This window comes from Coregonus clupeaformis, unplaced genomic scaffold (assembly GCF_020615455.1).
Source record: "Coregonus clupeaformis isolate EN_2021a unplaced genomic scaffold, ASM2061545v1 scaf0411, whole genome shotgun sequence".
Classification (NCBI taxonomy): domain Eukaryota; kingdom Metazoa; phylum Chordata; class Actinopteri; order Salmoniformes; family Salmonidae; genus Coregonus; species Coregonus clupeaformis.
Genome location: NW_025533866.1, coordinates 159,177 through 178,945, shown reverse-complemented (window position 1 = coordinate 178,945; position 19,769 = coordinate 159,177). Strand labels below are relative to the sequence as shown.

At 48.8% G+C, this 19,769-nt stretch overlaps 1 protein-coding gene across 1 annotated transcript; it reads left to right on the top strand.

Moving 5' to 3' along the window:
* The first annotated feature begins 298 nt into the window (after nt 1–298).
* Nucleotides 299–17,361, top strand: LOC123481344 (NACHT, LRR and PYD domains-containing protein 1 homolog). Its single transcript, XM_045215259.1, has 14 exons — nt 299–306; nt 1,928–2,101; nt 2,449–2,622; nt 3,142–3,188; nt 3,325–3,874; nt 12,610–12,653; nt 13,246–13,283; nt 14,058–14,122; nt 14,255–14,469; nt 14,655–14,914; nt 15,526–15,660; nt 16,163–16,295; nt 16,378–16,407; nt 16,939–17,361. The coding sequence occupies exons 1-14, from the start codon at nt 299–301 to the stop codon at nt 17,250–17,252; spliced, it is 2,187 nt and encodes a 728-aa protein (XP_045071194.1). The 3' UTR covers nt 17,253–17,361.
* Nucleotides 17,362–19,769: the final 2,408 nt, after the last annotated feature.

Sequence of the window (19,769 nt, the reverse complement as noted above, 5' to 3'; positions counted from 1 at the left end):
TACAGTTCATATGAGGAAATCAGTCAATTGAAATAAATAAATTAGAACCCTAATCTATGGATTTCACATAAATGGGAATTCAGATATGCATCTGTTGGTCACAGATACCTTTAAAAAAATAAGTATGGGTGTGTATCAGAAAACCAGTCCGTATCTGGTGTGACCACCATTTGCCTCATGCAGCGAGACACATCTCCTTCACAGAGTTGATCAGGCTGTTGATTGTGGCTTGTGGAATGTTCTCCCACTCCTCTTCAATGGCTGTGCGAAGTTGCTGGAAACTGCCAGGAACTGGAAGATGCTGTCGTACACATCGATCCAGAGCATCCCAAACATTTATGTCTGGTGAGTATGCAGTCCATGGAAGAACTGGGACATTTTCAGCTTCCAGGAATTGTGTACAGATCCTTGCGACATGGGGCCGTGCATTATCATGCTGAAACATGAGGTGATGGCGGCAGATGAATGGCACGTCAATGGGCCTCAGGATCTCGTCACGGTATCTCTGTGCATTCAAATTGACATCGATAAAATGTGATTGTGTTCATTGTCCATAGCTTATGCCTGCCCATACCATAACCCCACCGCCACCATGGGGCACTCTGTTAACCACATTGACCTCAGCAAACCGCTCGCCCACACAATGCCATCACGACGCCATACACGCTTTCTGCCATCATCCCGGTACAGTTGAAACCGGGATTCATCCGTGAAGAGCACACTTCTCCAGTGTGCCAGTGGCCATCGAAGGTGAGCATTTGCCCACTGAAGTCGGTTACGACACCGAACTGCAGTCAGGTCAAAACCCTGGTGAGGATGAAGAGCACGCAGTTGAGCTTCCCTGAGACGGTTTCTGACAGTTTGTGCAGAAATTATTTGGTTGTGTAAACCCACAGTTACATCAGCTGTCCTGGTGGCTTGTCTCAGACCATCCTGCAGGTGAAGAAGCCGGATGTGGAGGTCCTGGGCTGGCGTGGTTACATGTGGTCTGCGGTTGTGAGGCCGGTTGGATGTACTTCCAAATTCTCTAAAACGATGTTGGAGGCGGTTTATGGTAGAGAAATTAACATTCAATTCTCTGGCAACAGCACTGGTGGACATTCCTGCAGTCATCATGCCAATTGCACGCTCCCTCAAAACTTGACACATCTGTGGCATTGTGTTGTGTGACAAAACTGCACATTTCAGAGTGGCCTTTTATTGTCCCCAGCACAAGGTGCACCTGTGTAATGATCATGCTGTTTAATCAGCTTCTTGATATACCACACCTGTCAGGTGGATGGATTATCTTAACAAAGGAGAAATGCTCACTAACAGGGATCTAAACAAATTTATGCACAACATTTGAGAGAAATAAGCTTTTGTGCGTATGGAACATATCTGGGATCTTTTATTTCAGCTCATGAAACGTGGGACCAACACTTTACATGTTGGGTTTATATTTCTGTTCAGTATAGTTAGTATGTGTATGTTTTTAACATAATTTTAACATTTTTGGGACATATCCAGAAACATACATAACAGCATATATAAAACTAAGGTAAATATCTTGAGTGAGTTAGTATGTTTTTAACATTGGTTAATCATGTGTCCTTCTGTTATTATCTTAATGCATCTCATTATTCTTAAAGCTTTGCATATTTAACAGTGTATCACTATATCTCCTCTCTCCAGACTGTCTGGCTGTAAACTCACATATGAATCCTATAAGAATCTGGCTTCAGCTCTGCAGACACCAAACTCCCCCCTGAGAGAACTGGACCTCCGCTACAATGACCTGGGAGACAGAGGAGTGGAGCTGCTCTGTGTTGGACTAACCAGTCCACTCTGCAACATACAGACACTTGTGTGAGTTAACTTTCTACAGTATGAGTTATTATGTGGGTGTTTTAAACATTTGTTAATCATGTGCTCTTCTGCCTTCTAGTCTAGGTCACTGTCGTCTGACAGACGGTTGCTGTTCAGATCTGGCCTCAGTCCTGAGTTCACCCAACTCACAACTGAAACAACTGGAGCTGAGAGACAATGACCTGCAGGACACAGGAGTTACACTGCTGTCTGCTGGACTGGAGGATCCAGACTGTAAACTACACACACTGGGGTAAGTATAGCTGTTTCAGTCAGGTTGGTACTGAGCTGAGTTACACTGCCCTCTGCTGGACTGGAGGATCCAGACTGTAAACTACACACACTGGGGTAAGTACAGCTGTTTCAGTCAGGTCGGTACTGAGCTGAGTTACACTGCCCTCTGCTGGACTGGAGGATCCAGACTGTAAACTACACACACTGGGGTAAGTACAGCTGTTTTAGTCAGGTCGGTACTGAGCTTAGTAAAACAAAAATCGAATGTTTCATTACAATGTTTGTGTCATGGACAAAATGATGGGTGTCCTACAAGATGATTGACACCAGTCCACCAACCTAGACAGCTGTTGTGTCTCTCTGTAGGCTGTCTGGCTGTCTGGTCACAGAGGAGGGCTGTGCTGCTCTGTCTTCAGCTCTGAGGTCAACCCCCTCCCACCTGAAAGAGCTGGTCCTGAGCTACAATCACCCAGGAGACTCTGCAGGGGGACTGCTTTCAGCTGCTCTGGTGGATCCCACAGATAAACTGATGAAGCTGAAGTAAGTCAGAATAGATGTCCTAATAGTGTGAGCAGTGGTTGTGTCCTATGAAGTGTAGTAGGTTCAGTAACATGAGGACATGATGGTAGAATTAAGGGGACGTTTACCCAGCAGGCTTAGCACTCCAACACAGCATACATCATCACCACATGAATACTCTTCTTCTGCATCTCTGATATCCTGTTGGAATTGTACTCTGTTCTGTATGCAGTAGGTAGGGTAGAATACCTGTATTTCTCTAGTAATGAATTGTTCTCTGTTCTGTATGCAGTAGGTAGGATAGAATACCTGTATGTCTCTAGTAATGAATTGTACTCTGTTCTGTATGCAGTAGGTAGGATAGAATACCTGTATGTCTCTAGTAATGAATTGTACTCTGTTCTGTATGCAGTAGGTAGGATAGAATACCTGTATTTCTCTAGTAATGAACTTGGATAGTGCACCAGAACACAACAATATGGTTTAAATGTTGACTGCTTCATTAGGTCTTTGTCAGTCAATAACCTGTTTCTCCTACAGTGTGGATCATGGTGGAGAGTTCAGGCTGAAATCAGGGCTGAGGAAATGTAAGTCTCTTCAATCCTAATTAACTGCATATTCAGAACTACAGTAACATAGTAACTAAGCAATACTTGTTCTCTACCTACAAAACAACATTTTATATGAAGATGTGGTTTGATTAAACTCTCCTTTTGTCTACAGATGCCTGTCATCTCACCCTGGACCCAAATACAGCAAACCCAAACCTGATGCTGTCTGAGGGGAACAGGAAGGTGACATTGGTGGAGGAGAAGCAGCATTATGAAGACCATCCAGACAGATTTGACCATCATTACCAAGTTCTCTGCAGAGAAGGCTTATCTGGATCTCGTTATTACTGGGAGGTGGAGAGGGATGGTGGCAGGGCTTACATTGGTGTGGCGTACAAAGGAATGAAGAGGAAGGGAGAGAAGGAGGACAGTTGGATTGGACTCAACAGGAAGTCCTGGGGTTTATTATGCTCTGATAGTGGTGATGACTTTTACCATGCTGGAGTCCGTAGCATAACCATCCCTGGTCCTGTTTCTAAGAGAGTTGGAGTGTATCTGGACTGGCCAGCTGGTACTTTGTCCTTCTATAGTGTGTCCTCCTCTGGTACACTGACACACCTTTACACAGAACACACCACATTCACTGAACCCCTCTATCCTGGGTTTGGGGTTTCCTCCTCCTCAATGACCCTGTGTCAGATAGATGACCAACACATTCAAAGGTGAGTCATAGCAATGTTTTATCATGTGTTTTCCTCTGGAATCATTCCTACAATCAGATTAATAGTGGTGTGTTTTAATGTGTTCTGTTGGACCTACAGACAGTTAGATTAGTCGTAGTGGTGTGTTTTAATGTGTTCTGTTGGACCTACAGACAGTTAGATTAGTAGTGGTGTTTTTTAATGTGTTCTGTTGGACCTACAGACAGTTAGATTAGTAGTGGTGTGTTTTAATGTGTTCTGTTGGACCTACAGACAGTTAGATTAGTAGTGGTGTGTTTTAATGTGTTCTGATGGACCTACAGACAGTTAGATTAGTAGTAGTGGTGTGTTTTAATGTGTTCTGTTGGACCTACAGACAGTTAGATTAGTAGTGGTGTGTTTTAATATGTTCTGTTGGACCTACAGACAGTTAGATTAGTAGTAGTGGTGTGTTTTAATGTGTTCTGTTGGACCTACAGACAGTAACTCATGATACCGGGTGACATCACATCTCTAGGGGCTTTCATCAAGATAAGCAATGTCACCTTGTCATAAATGCTGTAGGTGGGTGTAGTGGTGGAATCAAGCGCAGGACACCGAAGTATAGTCCAAAAGACTTTAGTGGAATATCCAACAAGGAAAACAGAACAAACTTGCCCGAAGGCGAAACTACGCACGTAGGCGACAAACAAAAGGCGCACTACACAGGTGCGTAAAACGCTCCAACACAGTGGAGTAAAGCTCAACCGAGCGAATAAGGAAATCGACAAGCAAACATACGACAGGAACAATCACACACAAACACAGACACACCCAACGAGACTTAAATAGAACACTAATGAGGACCCAACTAGACACAGGTGTACAACATCAAGACCAAACCAAACGAACATGAAACATAGATCGGTGGCAGCTAGTACTCCGGGGACGACGACCGCCGATGCCTGCCCGAACCAGGAGGAGGAGCAGCCTCGGCCGAAACCGTGACAGTACCCCCTTGACGCGCGGCTATGGCCGTGCGGCCGACCCGGCCTCGGGACGACCAGGAGGGCGCGGAGCAGGGGCGCGCGGGATGGTCCCGGTGGAACTCCGACAGGAGAGATGGGTCTAGGATGTCCCTCCACGCGGCACCCAGCACCGCTCCTCCGGCCGTGCCCCTCCCACTCCACGAGATACTGGAGACCCCCCATCCGGCGTCTGGAGTCCAAGATGGACCGAACGGTGTGCGCCGAGCCCCTCGATGTCCAATGGGGCGGAGGAGTCTCTCCTATCTCATTGTCCTGGAGTGGACCAGCTACCACCGGCCTGAGAAGAGACACATGGAACGAGGGGTTAATATTCTTATATTCAACAGGTAGATGTAACCTATAACACACCTCGTTCAATCTTCTCCAGGACTTTAAAGGGGCCCCCACAAACCGCCCGACCCAGCTTCCGGCAGGCAGGCGGAGGGGCAGGTTTCTGGTAGAGAGCCAGACTCGATCTCCGGGTGCGTACACCGGCCCCTCACTGCGGTGGAGATCGGCGCTCGCCTTGTGACGAAGGACGGCCCGCTGCAGGTGGACGTGGGCAGTGTTCCACGTCTCTTCCGAGCGCCTCATCCAATCATCCACCGCAGGGGCCTCGATCTGGCTCTGCTGCCATGGTGCCAGAACCGGCTGGTAACCCAATACACATTGGAAAGGGGTTAGGTTGGTAGAGGAGTGGCGGAGAGTTCTGGGCCATCTCGGCCCAGGGAATGTAACGCGCCCACTCCTCAGGCCGGTCCTGGCAATACGACCTCAGAAACCTACCCACATCCTGGTTAACACGTTCTACCTGCCCGTTACTCTCCGGGTGGTACCCGAGGTAAGGCTAACCGAGACCCCCAAACGCTCCATAAACGCTCTCCACACACGGGAGGTAAACTGAGGGCCTCGATCAGACACTATATCCTCGGGGACCCCGTAATGCCGGAAGACGTGGGTAAATAGGGCCTCAGCGGTCTGTAGGGCAGTAGGAAGACCCGACATAGGGAGAAGACGACAGGCCTTAGAGAACCGGTCCACAACGACCAGGATGGTGGTATTCCCCTGAGAGAGGGGAAGGTCTGTTACAAAAATCCACCGAGAGGTGGGACCATGGTCGTTGTGGAACGGGTAGGGGCTGTAACTTACCCCTGGGCAGATGTCGGGGCGCCTTACACTGGGCGCACACCGAGCAGGAGGAGACGTAAACCCTCACATCCCTAGCCAAAGTAGGCCACCAGTATTTAGTGCTAAGGCAATGCACTGTCCGGCCAATACCCGGATGTCCAGAGGAGGGTGACGTGTGAGCCCAGTAGATGAGTCGATCCCGAATCTCGAGCGGAACGTACCTCCGACCCTCAGGACATTGTGGAGGGCTGGGGTCGATGCAAGCGCTCGCTCGATCTCGGCATCGACCTCCCACACCACCGGTGCCACAAGGCAAGACTCCGGTAGTATGGGAGTAGGCTCAACGGACCTCTCCTCCGTGTCATACCGCCGGGACAGTGCATCTGCCTTACCATTCTGGGACCCAGGGATGTACGTGATTTTAAATACGAACCTGGTGAGAAACATACTCCATCGAGCCTGGCGAGGGTTCAGTCTCCTCGCTGCCCGGATGTACTCCAGGTTCCGATGGTCAGTCAAAATGAGAAAGGGTGTTGAGCCCCTCAAGCCAATGCCTCCACACCTTAAGGGCTTGAACTACAGCTAACAGCTCCCTGTCCCCAACGTCATAGTTACGCTCCGCCGGGCTGAGCTTTTTGGAGTAAAAAGCACAGGGGCGGAGTTTGGGTGGCGAGCCGGACCGTTGAGAGAGAACGGCCCCTATACCAGCCTCAGACGCGTCCACCTCAACCTGAAATGGAATTGTGGGATCCGGATGCGCCAGCACCGGGCCCGACGTAAACAGGTCCTTCAGTCTCCCAAAGGCCCTGTCCGCATCAGCTGAACACTGCAGGTGCACCGGACCCCCCTTCAGAAGGGACGTGATGGGAGCTGCCACCTGTCCAAAACCCCGGATAAACCTCCGGTAGTAATTCGCAAAGCCCAAGAACTGCTGCACCTCTTTTACAGTGGTTGGAGTTTGCCAATTACGCACAGCGGACACACGATCCACCTCCATTCTCACCCCTGACGCGGACAACCGATAACCCAAAAAGGAGACCGACTCCTGGAAAAACAGACATTTCTCTGCCTTGACATATAGGTCGTGCTCCAACAGCCTCCTCAATACACGTCGCACCAGGGTTATATGCTCGGCCGGGTAGACGAGTACACCAGAATATCATCAATGTACACGACCACCCCTTGTCCCTGCATATCCCGGAAAATGTCATCTACGAAGGATTGGAAGACTGATGGAGCATTCATCAACCCATATGGCATGACAAGATACTCGAAATGACCTGACGTGGTACTAAACGCCGTTTTCCATTCATCGCCCTCCCTAATGCGCACCAAGTTATACGCGCTCCTGAGATCCAATTTTGTGAAAAACCGCGCCCCATGCAATGACTCCGTCATGGTCGCCATCAGAGGGAGTGGATAACTGTATTTCACAGTAATCTGATTGAGACCACGGTAATCAATGCGGGCGCAACCCTCCATCTTTCTTTTTCACAAAAAGAAACTCGAAGAGGCGGGGGAAATGGAAGGCCGAATGTATCCCTGTCTCAAAGATTCGGCTATGTAAGTCTCCATAGCTTTCCTCTCCTCTTGAGACAAAGGATACACATGGCTCCGTGGGAGCGCTGCTCCTGCCTGGAGATCAATCGCACAATCCCCCTGTCTATGGGGAGGCAACTGCGTCGCCCTAGTTTTGCTAAACACAAGAGCTAAATCCCCATATTCAGGCGGAATGTGCAGTGCGGGCACTTGGTCTGGACTTTCCACCGAAGACGGGAAAAGGTTTGTCAACAGGTAGGAGAGGGATCCCTAACTCTAAACAAAACTTTCGATCAACAAAATTCCCAGCTGCGCCTGAATCTACTAGCGCCTTATGCTGGGAATGAGGTGCAACCTGTGGAAAACCAACAGGTATACAAAAGTGCGCAACAGAAAGCTCTGGGTAAGCGGGGCGTCTACTCACCTGGGAGGCCCCCCCAGTGCGTGGCCTGTTGTCCTCTCCCTCGGAGAACCCTCCCCAGCACCTGGCCGCAGTGTGCCCTCCACGACCGCACTTGGTGCAGGAGACAGGCCCCCTCGGGCTCTTCCTCCTCCGCTCTCTAGCGCCAGTGCCCCCGAGCTCCATGGGGCACGGCTCGGAGGCGCTGGAGGGTGAAATGGACGGACCCCCCTCGGAACGTCCGCGGGTAGCTAGCAGGTTATCCAGCCTGATGGACAAGTCGACCAACTGGTCGAACGAGAGGCTGGTGTTCCTATTGGCCAGCTCCCTACGGACGTCCTCGCGTAGACTACATCTGTAGTGATCGATGAGAGCCCGCTCATTCCACCCTGCATCCGCCGCTAGAGTACGGAATTGCAAAGCGAACTCCTGGGTACTCCTCCTCCCCTGCCGGAGGAAGACCAGACGCTCCCCCGCCGCTTTCCCCTCCGGGAGATGGTCAAACACCGCCCTGAAGCGGCGGGAGAACTTCGTCGTAGGTGATGGTGTTCGCGTCGATCCTCCTCCACTCTGCGTTGGCCCATTCCAACGCCTTCCCGGAAAGGCAGGAGATCAGGGCGGACCACGCTCTCATGTCCCGAGGGTGCCGGGTGCACGGTGGCCAGGTAAAGCTCCACCTGGAGAAGGAATCCCTGACACCCGGCCGCGGTCCCATCGTAGGCCCTCGGGAGCGCGAGTCGAACTCCTCTGGGTTCCGGAGCGGGAATGGGCTGACTTCCCGATGGGGCTGGCAGAGAGGATGGCGGTGTAGGAGTCCCCCAGCCTCGGATGGTGGTGATCACCTCCTGTAGTGCGGACCCCATCTGCAGGATCTGGTCACTCTGTTCACGGACCCTGTCCTCCAGCGTCGCCTGGGCTGCTGCGGCTCCTGCTGATTCCATTCTATTGTTGTGTGATTCTGTCATACATGCTGTAGGTGGGTGTAGTGGTGGAATCAAGCGCAGGACACCGAAGTATAGTCCAAAAGACTTTAGTGGAATATCCAACAAGGAAAACAGAACAAACTTGCCCGAAGGCGAAACTACGCACGTAGGCGACAAACAAAAGGCGCACTACACAGGTGCGTAAAACGCTCCAACACAGTGGAGTAAAGCTCAACCGAGCGAATAAGGAAATCGACAAGCAAACATACGACAGGAACAATCACACACAAACACAGACACACCCAACGAGACTTAAATAGAACACTAATGAGGACTAACTAGACACAGGTGTACAACATCAAGACCAAACCAAACGAACATGAAACATAGATCGGTGGCAGCTAGTACTCCGGGGACGACGACCGCCGATGCCTGCCCGAACCAGGAGGAGGAGCAGCCTCGGCCGAAACCGTGACACACCTGTAATGTCACCATCAGTATTGACTTCATGGAAGTTGACAGGGTGTTATGTCACATTTGGCAATGCACCCTACATAGGGAGTGGTTCTGTCACCCTTTATACACCCTTTGTATTGCTTATGAAGACTGAATGTATTTACATTTACATTTAAGTCATTTAGCAGACGCTCTTATCCAGAGCGACTTACAAATTGGTGCATTCACCCTATAGCCAGTGGGTTAACCACTTTACAAATTTTTATTTATTTATATTTTTTTTTTGGGGGGGGGGGGGCTAGAAGGATTACTTCATCCTATCCCAGGTATTCCTTAAAGAGGTGGGGTTTCAAATGTCTCCGGAAGGTGGTGAGTGACTCCGCTGTCCTGGCGTCGTGAGGAAGCTTGTTCCACCATTGGGGTGCCAGAGCAGCGAACAGTTTTGACTGGGCTGAGCGGGAACTATGCTTCCGCAGAGGAAGGGAGCCAGCAGGCCAGAGGTGGATGAACGCAATGCCCTCGTTTGGGTGTAGGGACTGATCAGAGCCTGAAGGTACGGAGGTGCCGTTCCCCTCACTGCTCCATAGGCAAGCACCATGGTCTTGTAACGGATGCGAGCTTCAACTGGAAGCCAGTGGAGTGTGCGGAGGAGGGGGTGACGTGAGAGAACTTGGGAAGGTTGAACACCAGACGGGCTGCGGCATTCTGGATGAGTTGTAGGGGTTTAATGGCACAGGCAGGGAGCCCAGCCAACAGTGAGTTGCAGTAATCCAGACGGGAGATGACAAGTGCCTGGATTAGGACCTGTGCCGCTTCCTGTGTAAGGCAGGGTCGTACTCTCCGAATTTTGTAGAGCATGAACCTGCAGGATCGGGTCACCGCCTTGATGTTAGCGGAGAACGACAGGGTGTTGTCCAGGGTCACGCCAAGGGTCTTCGCACTCTGGGTGGAGGACACAACGGAGTTGTCAACCGTGATGGCGAGATCATGGAACGGGCAGTCCTTCCCCGGGAGGAAGAGCAGCTCCGTCTTGCCAGGGTTCAGCTTGAGGTGGTGATCCGTCATCCATACTGATATGTCGGCCAGACATGCAGAGATGCGATTCGCCACCTGGTTATCAGAAGGGGGAAAGGAGAAGATTAGTTGTGTATCGTCAGCGTAGCAATGATATGTGAGGATATGACAGAGCCAAGTGACTTGGTGTATAGGGAGAATAGGAGAGGGCCTAGAACTGAGCCCTGGGGGACACCAGTGGTGAGAGCACGTGGTGCGGAGACAGCTTCTCGCCACGCCACTTGGTAGGAGCGACCGGTCAGGTAGGACGCAATCCAGGAGTGAGCCGCGCCGGAGATGCCCAGCTCGGAGAGGGTGGAGAGGAGGATCTGATGGTTCACAGTATCAAAGGCAGCAGACAGGTCTAGAAGGACAAGAGCAGAGGAGAGAGAGTTAGCTTTAGCAGTGCGGAGAGCCTCCGTGACACAGAGAAGAGCAGTCTCAGTTGAATGACCAGTCCTGAAACCTGACTGGTTTGGATCAAGAAGGTCATTCTGAGAGAGATAGCAAGAGAGTTGGCTAAAGACGGCACGCACAATAGTTTTGGAAAGAAAAGAAAGAAGGGATACTGGTCTGTAGTTGTTGACATCAGTGGGATCGAGTGTTGGTTTTTTGAGAAGGGGTGCAACTCTCGCTCTCTTGAAGACGGAAGGGACATGGCCAGCGGTCAAGGATGAGTTGATCAGCGAGGTGAGGTAGGGGAGAAGGTCACCGGAGATGGTCTGGAGAAGAGAAGAGGGGATGGGGTCAAGCGGGCAGGTTGTTGGGCGGCCTGCAGTCACTAGTCGCAAGATTTTATCTGGAGAGAGAGGGGAGAAAGAAGTCAAAGCATAGGGTAGGGCAGTGTGAGCAGGACCAGCAGTGTCATTAGACTTAACAAACGAGGATCGGATGTCGTCAACCTTCTTTTCAAAGTGGTTGACGAAGTCATCCACAGAGAGGGAGGGGGGGTGGGGGGGATTCAGCAGTGAGGAGAATGTGGCGAAGAGCTTCCTAGGGTTAGAGGCAGATGCTTGGAATTTAGAGTGGTAGAAAGTGGCCTTAGCAGCAGAAACAGATGAAGAAAATGTAGAGAGGAGGGAGTGAAAAGATGCCAGGTCGGCAGGGAGTTTAGTTTTCTTCCATTTCCGCTCCGCTGCCCGGAGCTCTGTTCTGTGAGCTCGCAATGAGTCATCAAGCCACGGAGCTGGAGGGGAGGACCGAGCCGGCCGGGAGGATAGGGGACACAGGGAGTCAAAGGATGCAGAAAGGGAGGAGAGGAGGGTTGAGGAGGCAGAATCAGGAGATTGGAGGGAGAAGGATTGAGCAGAGGGAAGAGATGATAGGATGGAAGAGGAGAGAGTAGTGGGAGAGAGAGAGCGAAGGTTGCGGCGGCGCGTTCCCATCTGTGTAGGGGCAGAGTGAGTAGTGATGGAGGAGAGCGAGAGAGAAAAGGATACAAAGTAGTGGTCGGAGACATGGAGGGGAGTTGCAGTGAGATTAGTAGAAGAGCAACATCTAGTAAAGATGAAGTCAAGCGTATTGCCTGCCTTGTGAGTAGGGGGGACGGTGAGAGGGTGAGGTCAAAAGAGGAGAGGAGTGGAAAGAAGGAGGCAGAGAGAAATGAGTCAAATGTAGACGTAGGGAGGTTGAAATCCCCCAAAAACTGTGAAGGGTGAGCCATCCTCAGGAAAGGAACTTATCAAGGCGTCAAGCTCATTGTTGAACTCTCCAAGGGAACCTGGAGGGCGATAGATGACAAGGATATTAAGCTTAAATGGGCTAGTGACTGTGACAGCGTGGAATTCAAATGAGGAGATAGACAGATGGGTCAGGGGAAAATTGAGAATGACCACTTGGGAGAGATGAGGATTCCTGTGCCACCACCCCTCTGACCAGATGCTCTCGGGGTATGCGAGAACACATGGTCAGACGAGGAGAGAGCAGTAGGAGTAGCAGTGTTTTCAGTGGTAATCCATGTTTCCGTCAGCGCCAGGAAGTCGAGGGACTGGAGGGTAGCATAGGCTGGGATGAAGTCAGCCTTGTTGGCGGCAGAACGGCAGTTCCAGAGGCTGCCTGAGACCTGGAACTCCAGGTGTGTGGTGCGTGCAGGGACCACCAGGTTAGAGAGGCAGCAGCCACGCGGTGTGAGGCGTTTGTGTAGCCTGTGCGAAGAGGAGAGAACAGGGATAGGCAGAGTATGCTATATAAAGCCTTTATAAGTTGTATTTAGTTTAATCACAGTCTATCCATCTGCTTTCCCAACACCAGAGACCACGGTGGAGAGTGTTGTATCAAGCCTGGACCTGAGAAATGTGAGTGTTAACTGATTTAATTGTTTTTCAATCAAAATACTTTTAAAGCATTCATTATACTTGAGTCCCAGGCAAGGAACACAATCACGATCTATTTGGTCAAAACAAACTTAAAGGTAGAGTCAGCAATATGATGTAGATGCACAAAGTAAACAGCATAGTGGGTCAATTTCTACAACAACTAAGAGCGTTGGAGCGCGATGCTAAACTTCTCTGCTTTGGTCCCGTGGCTACCACGCTGTAAGAGAGTGAAGAGAACCCGTGCACATGGGCAGATACTGTGTGAGAGAGAAGTCAGGCATCTTGCTCATCACAATATCTGCGAGTGCTGCTTTCGTACAACATCATTTAGCTGACTCTACCTTTAAGCTCTCATCCTGGGATCTACCAGAAATCAGGCCCCCAACATCTACAAAACATGGACCAGAACCATGTTGTTTCCTGCTTCCACAAACATTCATTAATATAACACTGTGTGCTAATGAGACTGTTGCTAACATATATAGATTTTTATTACAAGTCTATTTAATCATTATGAATTAACTATTACATGAGATTGTCCATTTTAAATAACAACTACTTTTGACTTCAGGGATTCCTCAGAGCTGTAAGACTTGTGACCATGTTGAGGTAAGTCATAATGTCAATTCTTACTTTTACATACCTTCAGGAGTCAGGCACAGTCTGAAAGCCAGGTGTGTACTGACCAACCATTCATACTGGGATATAGACAGTCCTGTGTTCTGCTTTAGTAATATAAACAGTCTGAAAGCCAGGTGTGTACTGACCAACCATTCATACTGGGATATAGACAGTCCTGTGTTCTGCTTTAGTAATAGAAACACAGTCTGAAAGCCAGGTGTGTACTGACCAACCATTCATACTGGGATATAGACAGTCCTGTGTTCTGCTTTAGTAATATAAACACAGTCTGAAAGCCAGGTGTGTACTGACCAACCATTCATACTGGGATATAGACAGTCCTGTGTTCTGCTTTAGTAATATAAACACAGTCTGAAAGCCAGGTGTGTACTGACCAACCATTCATACTGGGATATAGACAGTCCTGTGTTCTGCTTTAGTAATATAAACACAGTCTGAAAGCCAGGTGTGTACTGACCAACCATTCATACTGGGATATAGACGGTCCTGTGTTCTGCTTGTAGGCATGCAGGATTTTAGCTGTTGTCATACCAGCATTCCATGTAACATTGAATAAATACATTAGATTAGTTACTTTGGTTAATGGGCCAGTTTCCCGGACACAGATAAAGCATGATCAATGGAAGTTTCAATAGAAAGTTCTTTAAGGTCCAGGACTAGGCTTAAAGTCCAGCACTAGACTCAATCTGTGTCCAGGAAACTGCCCCCATATGTATAACTAACATGCTTGTCCTTGTTCAGGACTCCACACACTGGCTTCAGATTGAACCCTTGACTTCCACTGTCCAGGGAGTGACAATGTTCAGGTAAAATAACTACTTTTAACATTTAATTCCGCTTGCTAGTGTATTTCCCCATTACCTTTGGGAATAGTCTTCTAATCCAACCTCTCCATTTGACGATTGACCCTCTCTACCATATCTTGTTGTTGCCCTCAGGCACAGGACACCCAAAGGGCGTTATGAGTGCACAGTGTCTGGGCTCCGCTGGGTCTGTGAGAGAGATGTCATTCTGAAGTATCACTTCAGGAACTGGGAACCCTACAGTCACCTTCTGAAAGACATGCAGTACGGACAAGGTGGTCCATTGCTGGACATCACTAAGGAGTTAGGTGAACTGGAGGAAGTTCATCTGCCACACTTTGTCTGTTTAGGTAAAACCATAAAGACATAGTATTCAGAAATACATTTCCATGTAACTGAGTTTAACTTCCTGAATGAATAAATGAATATTCTAGGAGTTTATTTACTGTGATCTGATACTGCATATTCTTTGTGATTTAGTTAGATGAATAATACAATATTTGTCTTTCTGTCTCCTTTTTATTGTGTTGTTCAGGGACCAACCCTTCCCTGAGGAATGAGATGAAGATTCTTCATGTAGAGGAACATGGAGTGTCTGTTGAGGAAGTGCATGAGGTCACCAGATTCCATGCTAAGATTCTCCATCCCAAGTTCTCACCTATCGCTGTTATACTGAGCTATATATTTTTTTGGAACGTAGATGTCCACTGTGACGTGGTCCTCTATATGGCAGTAAAAAAGGCAACAGTAATTTCACGGCTGTACATGCTCCTCAGAAACTCCAGTCAGAAAGAGGTGAGGCACCATCATTGAAGTGACACCAGTATGTTGAAACTTACTAAAGGAAAGCTGATAGTTTGTTGAAAATCTATAGATTACAAAGACAACATGCAGCTCTGTGAGAAATCTATTTCTGTCTCATTCATTTGAAGAGCCAGTAGACGGCACTCTTCTCTGTTCGAAGGAGAACCCAATGCCCCCGGGGCAGTGAAGGGGACATTGCCCTGAGTAGTGTGCTGTCTTTCGCATGGGACGTTAAACATGTTTCCTGACTCTCTGTGAACACTAAAGATCCCATGGCACTTATCATAAGAGTAGGGGTGTTAACCCCGGTGTCCTGGCTAAATTCACTATCTGGCCCTCATACCATCACGGCCACCTAATCATCCCCAGCTTCCAATTGGCTCATTCATCCCCTTTTCCCCTGTAACACTTCCCGAGGTCGTTGCTGTAAAATAGACTCTCTTCTCAGTCAATTACCTGGTAAAATAAGGGTAAAATAAATAAATAAAATAGTGTACACATTTTTTTGATGTTGACAAAAAAGGATTGCTCAGTGAGCTGCATGTTGTGTGAATTATTAGACTACATTGTTCAGACTGACTACTACACTGCTCATTTTGTAGGCTGTTCGGGACCGGGAGAAATATCAGGTGTCCCAAGGATATTCAGAATTGGTCCTGTCAAGTCCAAACGGGTCCTTAAAGCTGAACAGTTGGTTTGCTGTCAAGAATCCCCATTCCTCCTCCATCAATCCAGAGGTGCAGTTTTAGCAGGCTGAGGACATGAATCTGTCATATTATATATTCATAACTGGAATATCATTATATTTCTTTCTCTCTCTCTCTGTCTGTTGTCTCAATCGTTGCACCATATGACCTTTGTGGTATCGCGTCGAATGCTGGTGGGTATTGCTGTCAACAAGGAGTCCGCTTAGGCTGCACCGTGATTAGAGGCTTTTATTAATATCACAAGGTTACAGCATAAGTTACAGACCCGCGATGTCTGGAGAAGCCCCGTCCCAAATTAATCTGAATGCTTCTGACTTCTCCTTTGTCTAGCTCCTACTTATAAACAATGGCAAAAATGGGTTGCTCCCTTTTTCGTCCAATCACCGGTCTCCCCTGTCTCCAACACACTTCCTGTCTGTTGTATGTGGCGTTACACTAAAACATTCCCTCTTGATACTAAAATCAACGTCCTCTCTGGTTCCACTTAAAACATTAACAACGTCATAATCTTCATATACGATACCTTCTACAGAAGATTCAGCTGTTACCTGCAGACACCACACCAAGCTGTTGTAAGATGGTTATGAGAAACACAGGGGTTGACATTGAGATGGAGTTAATCGGGGATGATGAGAGGACAGTATGGAGAGATATGGTACCAACAGGTAGGAGAATATGTCAATCATAACTCTGTTATTTTCTGACAGATGCTATTTAGTGATTATAACCTCTTTTTGTTTCTTTCAGATGAATACATCCCTGAAACCCATTCAACTAGTAAGTAAACATGAGAGGTACAAACCAATGGCTTGAGGGCCAGTCGACATGGTTTACTGTTGGACTAGTCCTGATTATAAAAGGCTGTCTTCAAGATCAATGACATCTCCTCCAGGACTTGTTGTAGATTAGCCTGGTTCTGAATGACATCTCCTCCAGGATTTGATGTAGATTAGCCTGGTTCTGAATGCCCCAATGACATTTCCTCCAGGACTTGATGTACATTAGCCTGGTTCTGAATGCCCCAATGACATCTCCTCCAGGACGTAATGTAGATTAGCCTGGTTCTGAATGCCCCAGCCTGTTTTTCTACGTCTGTGAAAACCAACCCTAAATATGAATGAAACAGTAGTGGTGTGATGTGTACATTGATGCAGGTTGTTATTGTTACAGAATGTGTTCTTAATGCAAAGATTAACAATACAATGAAGACTTTTACTGTAGGTCACTCTGAAAGAAGTCTGTTTCTAAATGTCTGAAATGTAAATGTGAATGAACAAATGTAGTTATTTTGTAACCTGCCTCTCTCAGGTGCTGTGTTGGGGGCAGGGCGTCCGGCTGAGAGCAGTCTGACTGGTTCTGCAGAGCAGCAGCTGCGTTCTGTACGGACAGAGTTTGTGAGACGAGTGTCAGGACCTGTCCTGGAAGGTCTGCTGGACGGACTCCTGCAACACACAGTCATCAACCAGGAGGAAATGGAGTCAGTAAAGGTGATAGCTGAGAGGGCAGAGAAGGCACGTGACATCATCGACATGGTGTTGAGAAAAGGAACTGAGTCATGTTCCAGGATGATCAACCTTCTTGGGGAGCTGGACCCCTATCTTTGGTCACAGCTTCAGATCTAAAGTTGTAGCCAACCCCTGGGTGTGGGGAGACCAGGCAGAATAGACAGGCAGGGTGGTTCAACATGGTCTTGTTGTCTGTTGCTTTAATTCAGGCTCCCAAAATGTACAGAAAATGTCAATCAAACATGACCACTATAATAGCAATAAACTAACCAAAGGTCCAGCCACACAGCCCCTCTCCTTCTGCAGCCTCCTGGAGGTGTGGATCTTCTAGCAGGAGGGTCAGTTAGTCCTCCACTAGGTACCTAGCTGGACCCCTATCTAGCAGGAGGGTCAGTTAGTCCTCCACTAGGTACCTAGCTGGACCCCTATCTAGCAGGAGGGTCAATTAGTCCTCCACTAGGTACCTAGCTGGACCCCTATCTAGCAGGAGGGTCAGTTAGTCCCTTCACTAGGTACCTAGCTGGACCCCTATCTAGCAGGTGGGTCAGTTAGTCCTCCACTAGGTACCTAGGTATGGACCCCTATCTAGCAGGAAGATCAGTTAGTCCTCCACTAGGTACCTAGCTGGACCCCTATCTAGCAGGAGGGTCAGTTAGTCCTCCACTAGGTACCTAGCTGGACCCCTATCTAGCAGGAGGGTCAGTTAGTCCTCCACTAGGTACCTAGCTGGACCCCTATCTAGCAGGAGGGTCAGTTAGTCCTCCACTAGGTACCTAGCTGGACCCCTATCTAGCAGGAGGGTCAGTTAGTCCTCCACTAGGTACCTAGCTGGACCCCTATCTAGCAGGAGGGTCAGTTAGTCCTCCACTAGGTACCTAGGTATGGACCCCTATCTAGCAGGAGGGTCAGTTAGTCCTCCACTAGGTACCTAGGTATGGACCCCTATCTAGCAGGAGGGTCAGTTAGTCCTCCACTAGGTACCTAGCTGGACCCCTATCTAGCAGGAGGGTCAGTTAGTCCTTCACTAGGTACCTAGCTGGACCCCTATCTAGCAGGAGGGTCGGTTAGTCCTCCACTAGGTACCTATGTATGGACCCCTATCTAGCAGGAGGGTCAGTTAGTCCTCCACTAGGTACCTAGCTGGACCCCTATCTAGCAGGAGGGTCAGTTAGTCCTTCACTAGGTACCTAGGTATGGACCCCTATCTAGCAGGAGGATCAGTTAGTCCTCCACTAGGTACCTAGGTATGGACCCCTATCTAGCAGAACATGTTGATACAACTCTGTCTCTCTCTCACACCAACACACCTACCTACCTGATGTCTGTGTATTTTAAAGTTTAGATTTTAAATGTCATTGTATACGCATTGTAAGCATGTATTGTATACGCATTGTAAACATGTATTGTGATGTTATTGGAATTTACTTACTGTATTTGCATACTCACTGTGAATGTGTCCGGGAAAATGGCTCTGAGAATTTGGCATTCAACTTAAAACCACAGAAATGTATTTTATGAATATATTGTACAGTGTTGGCCTTGAGAAAAGGAGGTGTTGAGAAAAGGAACTGAGTCATGTTCCAGGATGATCAACCTTCTTGGGGAGCTGGACCCCTATCTTTGGTCACAGCTTCAGATCTACAGTTGTAGCCAACCCCTGGGTGTGGGGAGACCAGGCAGAATAGACAGGCAGGGTGGTTCAACATGGTCTTGTTGTCTGTTGCTTTAATTCAGGCTCCCAAAAATGTACAGAAAATGTCAATCAAACATGACCACTATAATAGCAATAAACTAACCAAAGGTCCAGCCACACAGCCCCTCTCCTTCTGCAGCCTCCTGGAGGTGTGGATCTTCTAGCAGGAGGGTCAGTTAGTCCTCCACTAGGTACCTAGCTGGACCCCTATCTAGCAGGAGGGTCAATTAGTCCTCCACTAGGTACCTAGCTGGACCCCTATCTAGCAGGAGGGTCAGTTAGTCCTTCACTAGGTACCTAGCTGGACCCCTATCTAGCAGGTGGGTCAGTTAGTCCTCCACTAGGTACCTAGGTATGGACCCCTATCTAGCAGGAAGATCAGTTAGTCCTCCACTAGGTACCTAGCTGGACCCCTATCTAGCAGGAGGGTCAGTTAGTCCTCCACTAGGTACCTAGCTGGACCCCTATCTAGCAGGAGGGTCAGTTAGTCATCCACTAGGTACCTAGCTGGACCCCTATCTAGCAGGAGGGTCAGTTAGTCCTCCACTAGGTACTTAGCTGGACCCCTATCTAGCCCAGGAGGGTCAGTTAGTCCTCCACTAGGTACCTAGCTGGACCCCTATCTAGCAGGAGGGTCAGTTAGTCCTCCACTAGGTACCCTAGGTATGGACCCCTATCTAGCAGGAGGGTCAGTTAGTCCTCCACTAGGTACCTAGGTATGGACCCCTATCTAGCAGGAGGGTCAGTTAGTCCTCCACTAGGTACCTAGCTGGACCCCTATCTAGCAGGAGGGTCAGTTAGTCCTTCACTAGGTACCTAGCTGGACCCCTATCTAGCAGGAGGGTCAGTTAGTCCTCCACTAGGTACCTAGGTATGGACCCCTATCTAGCAGGAGGGTCAGTTAGTCCTCCACTAGGTACCTAGCTGGACCCCTATCTAGC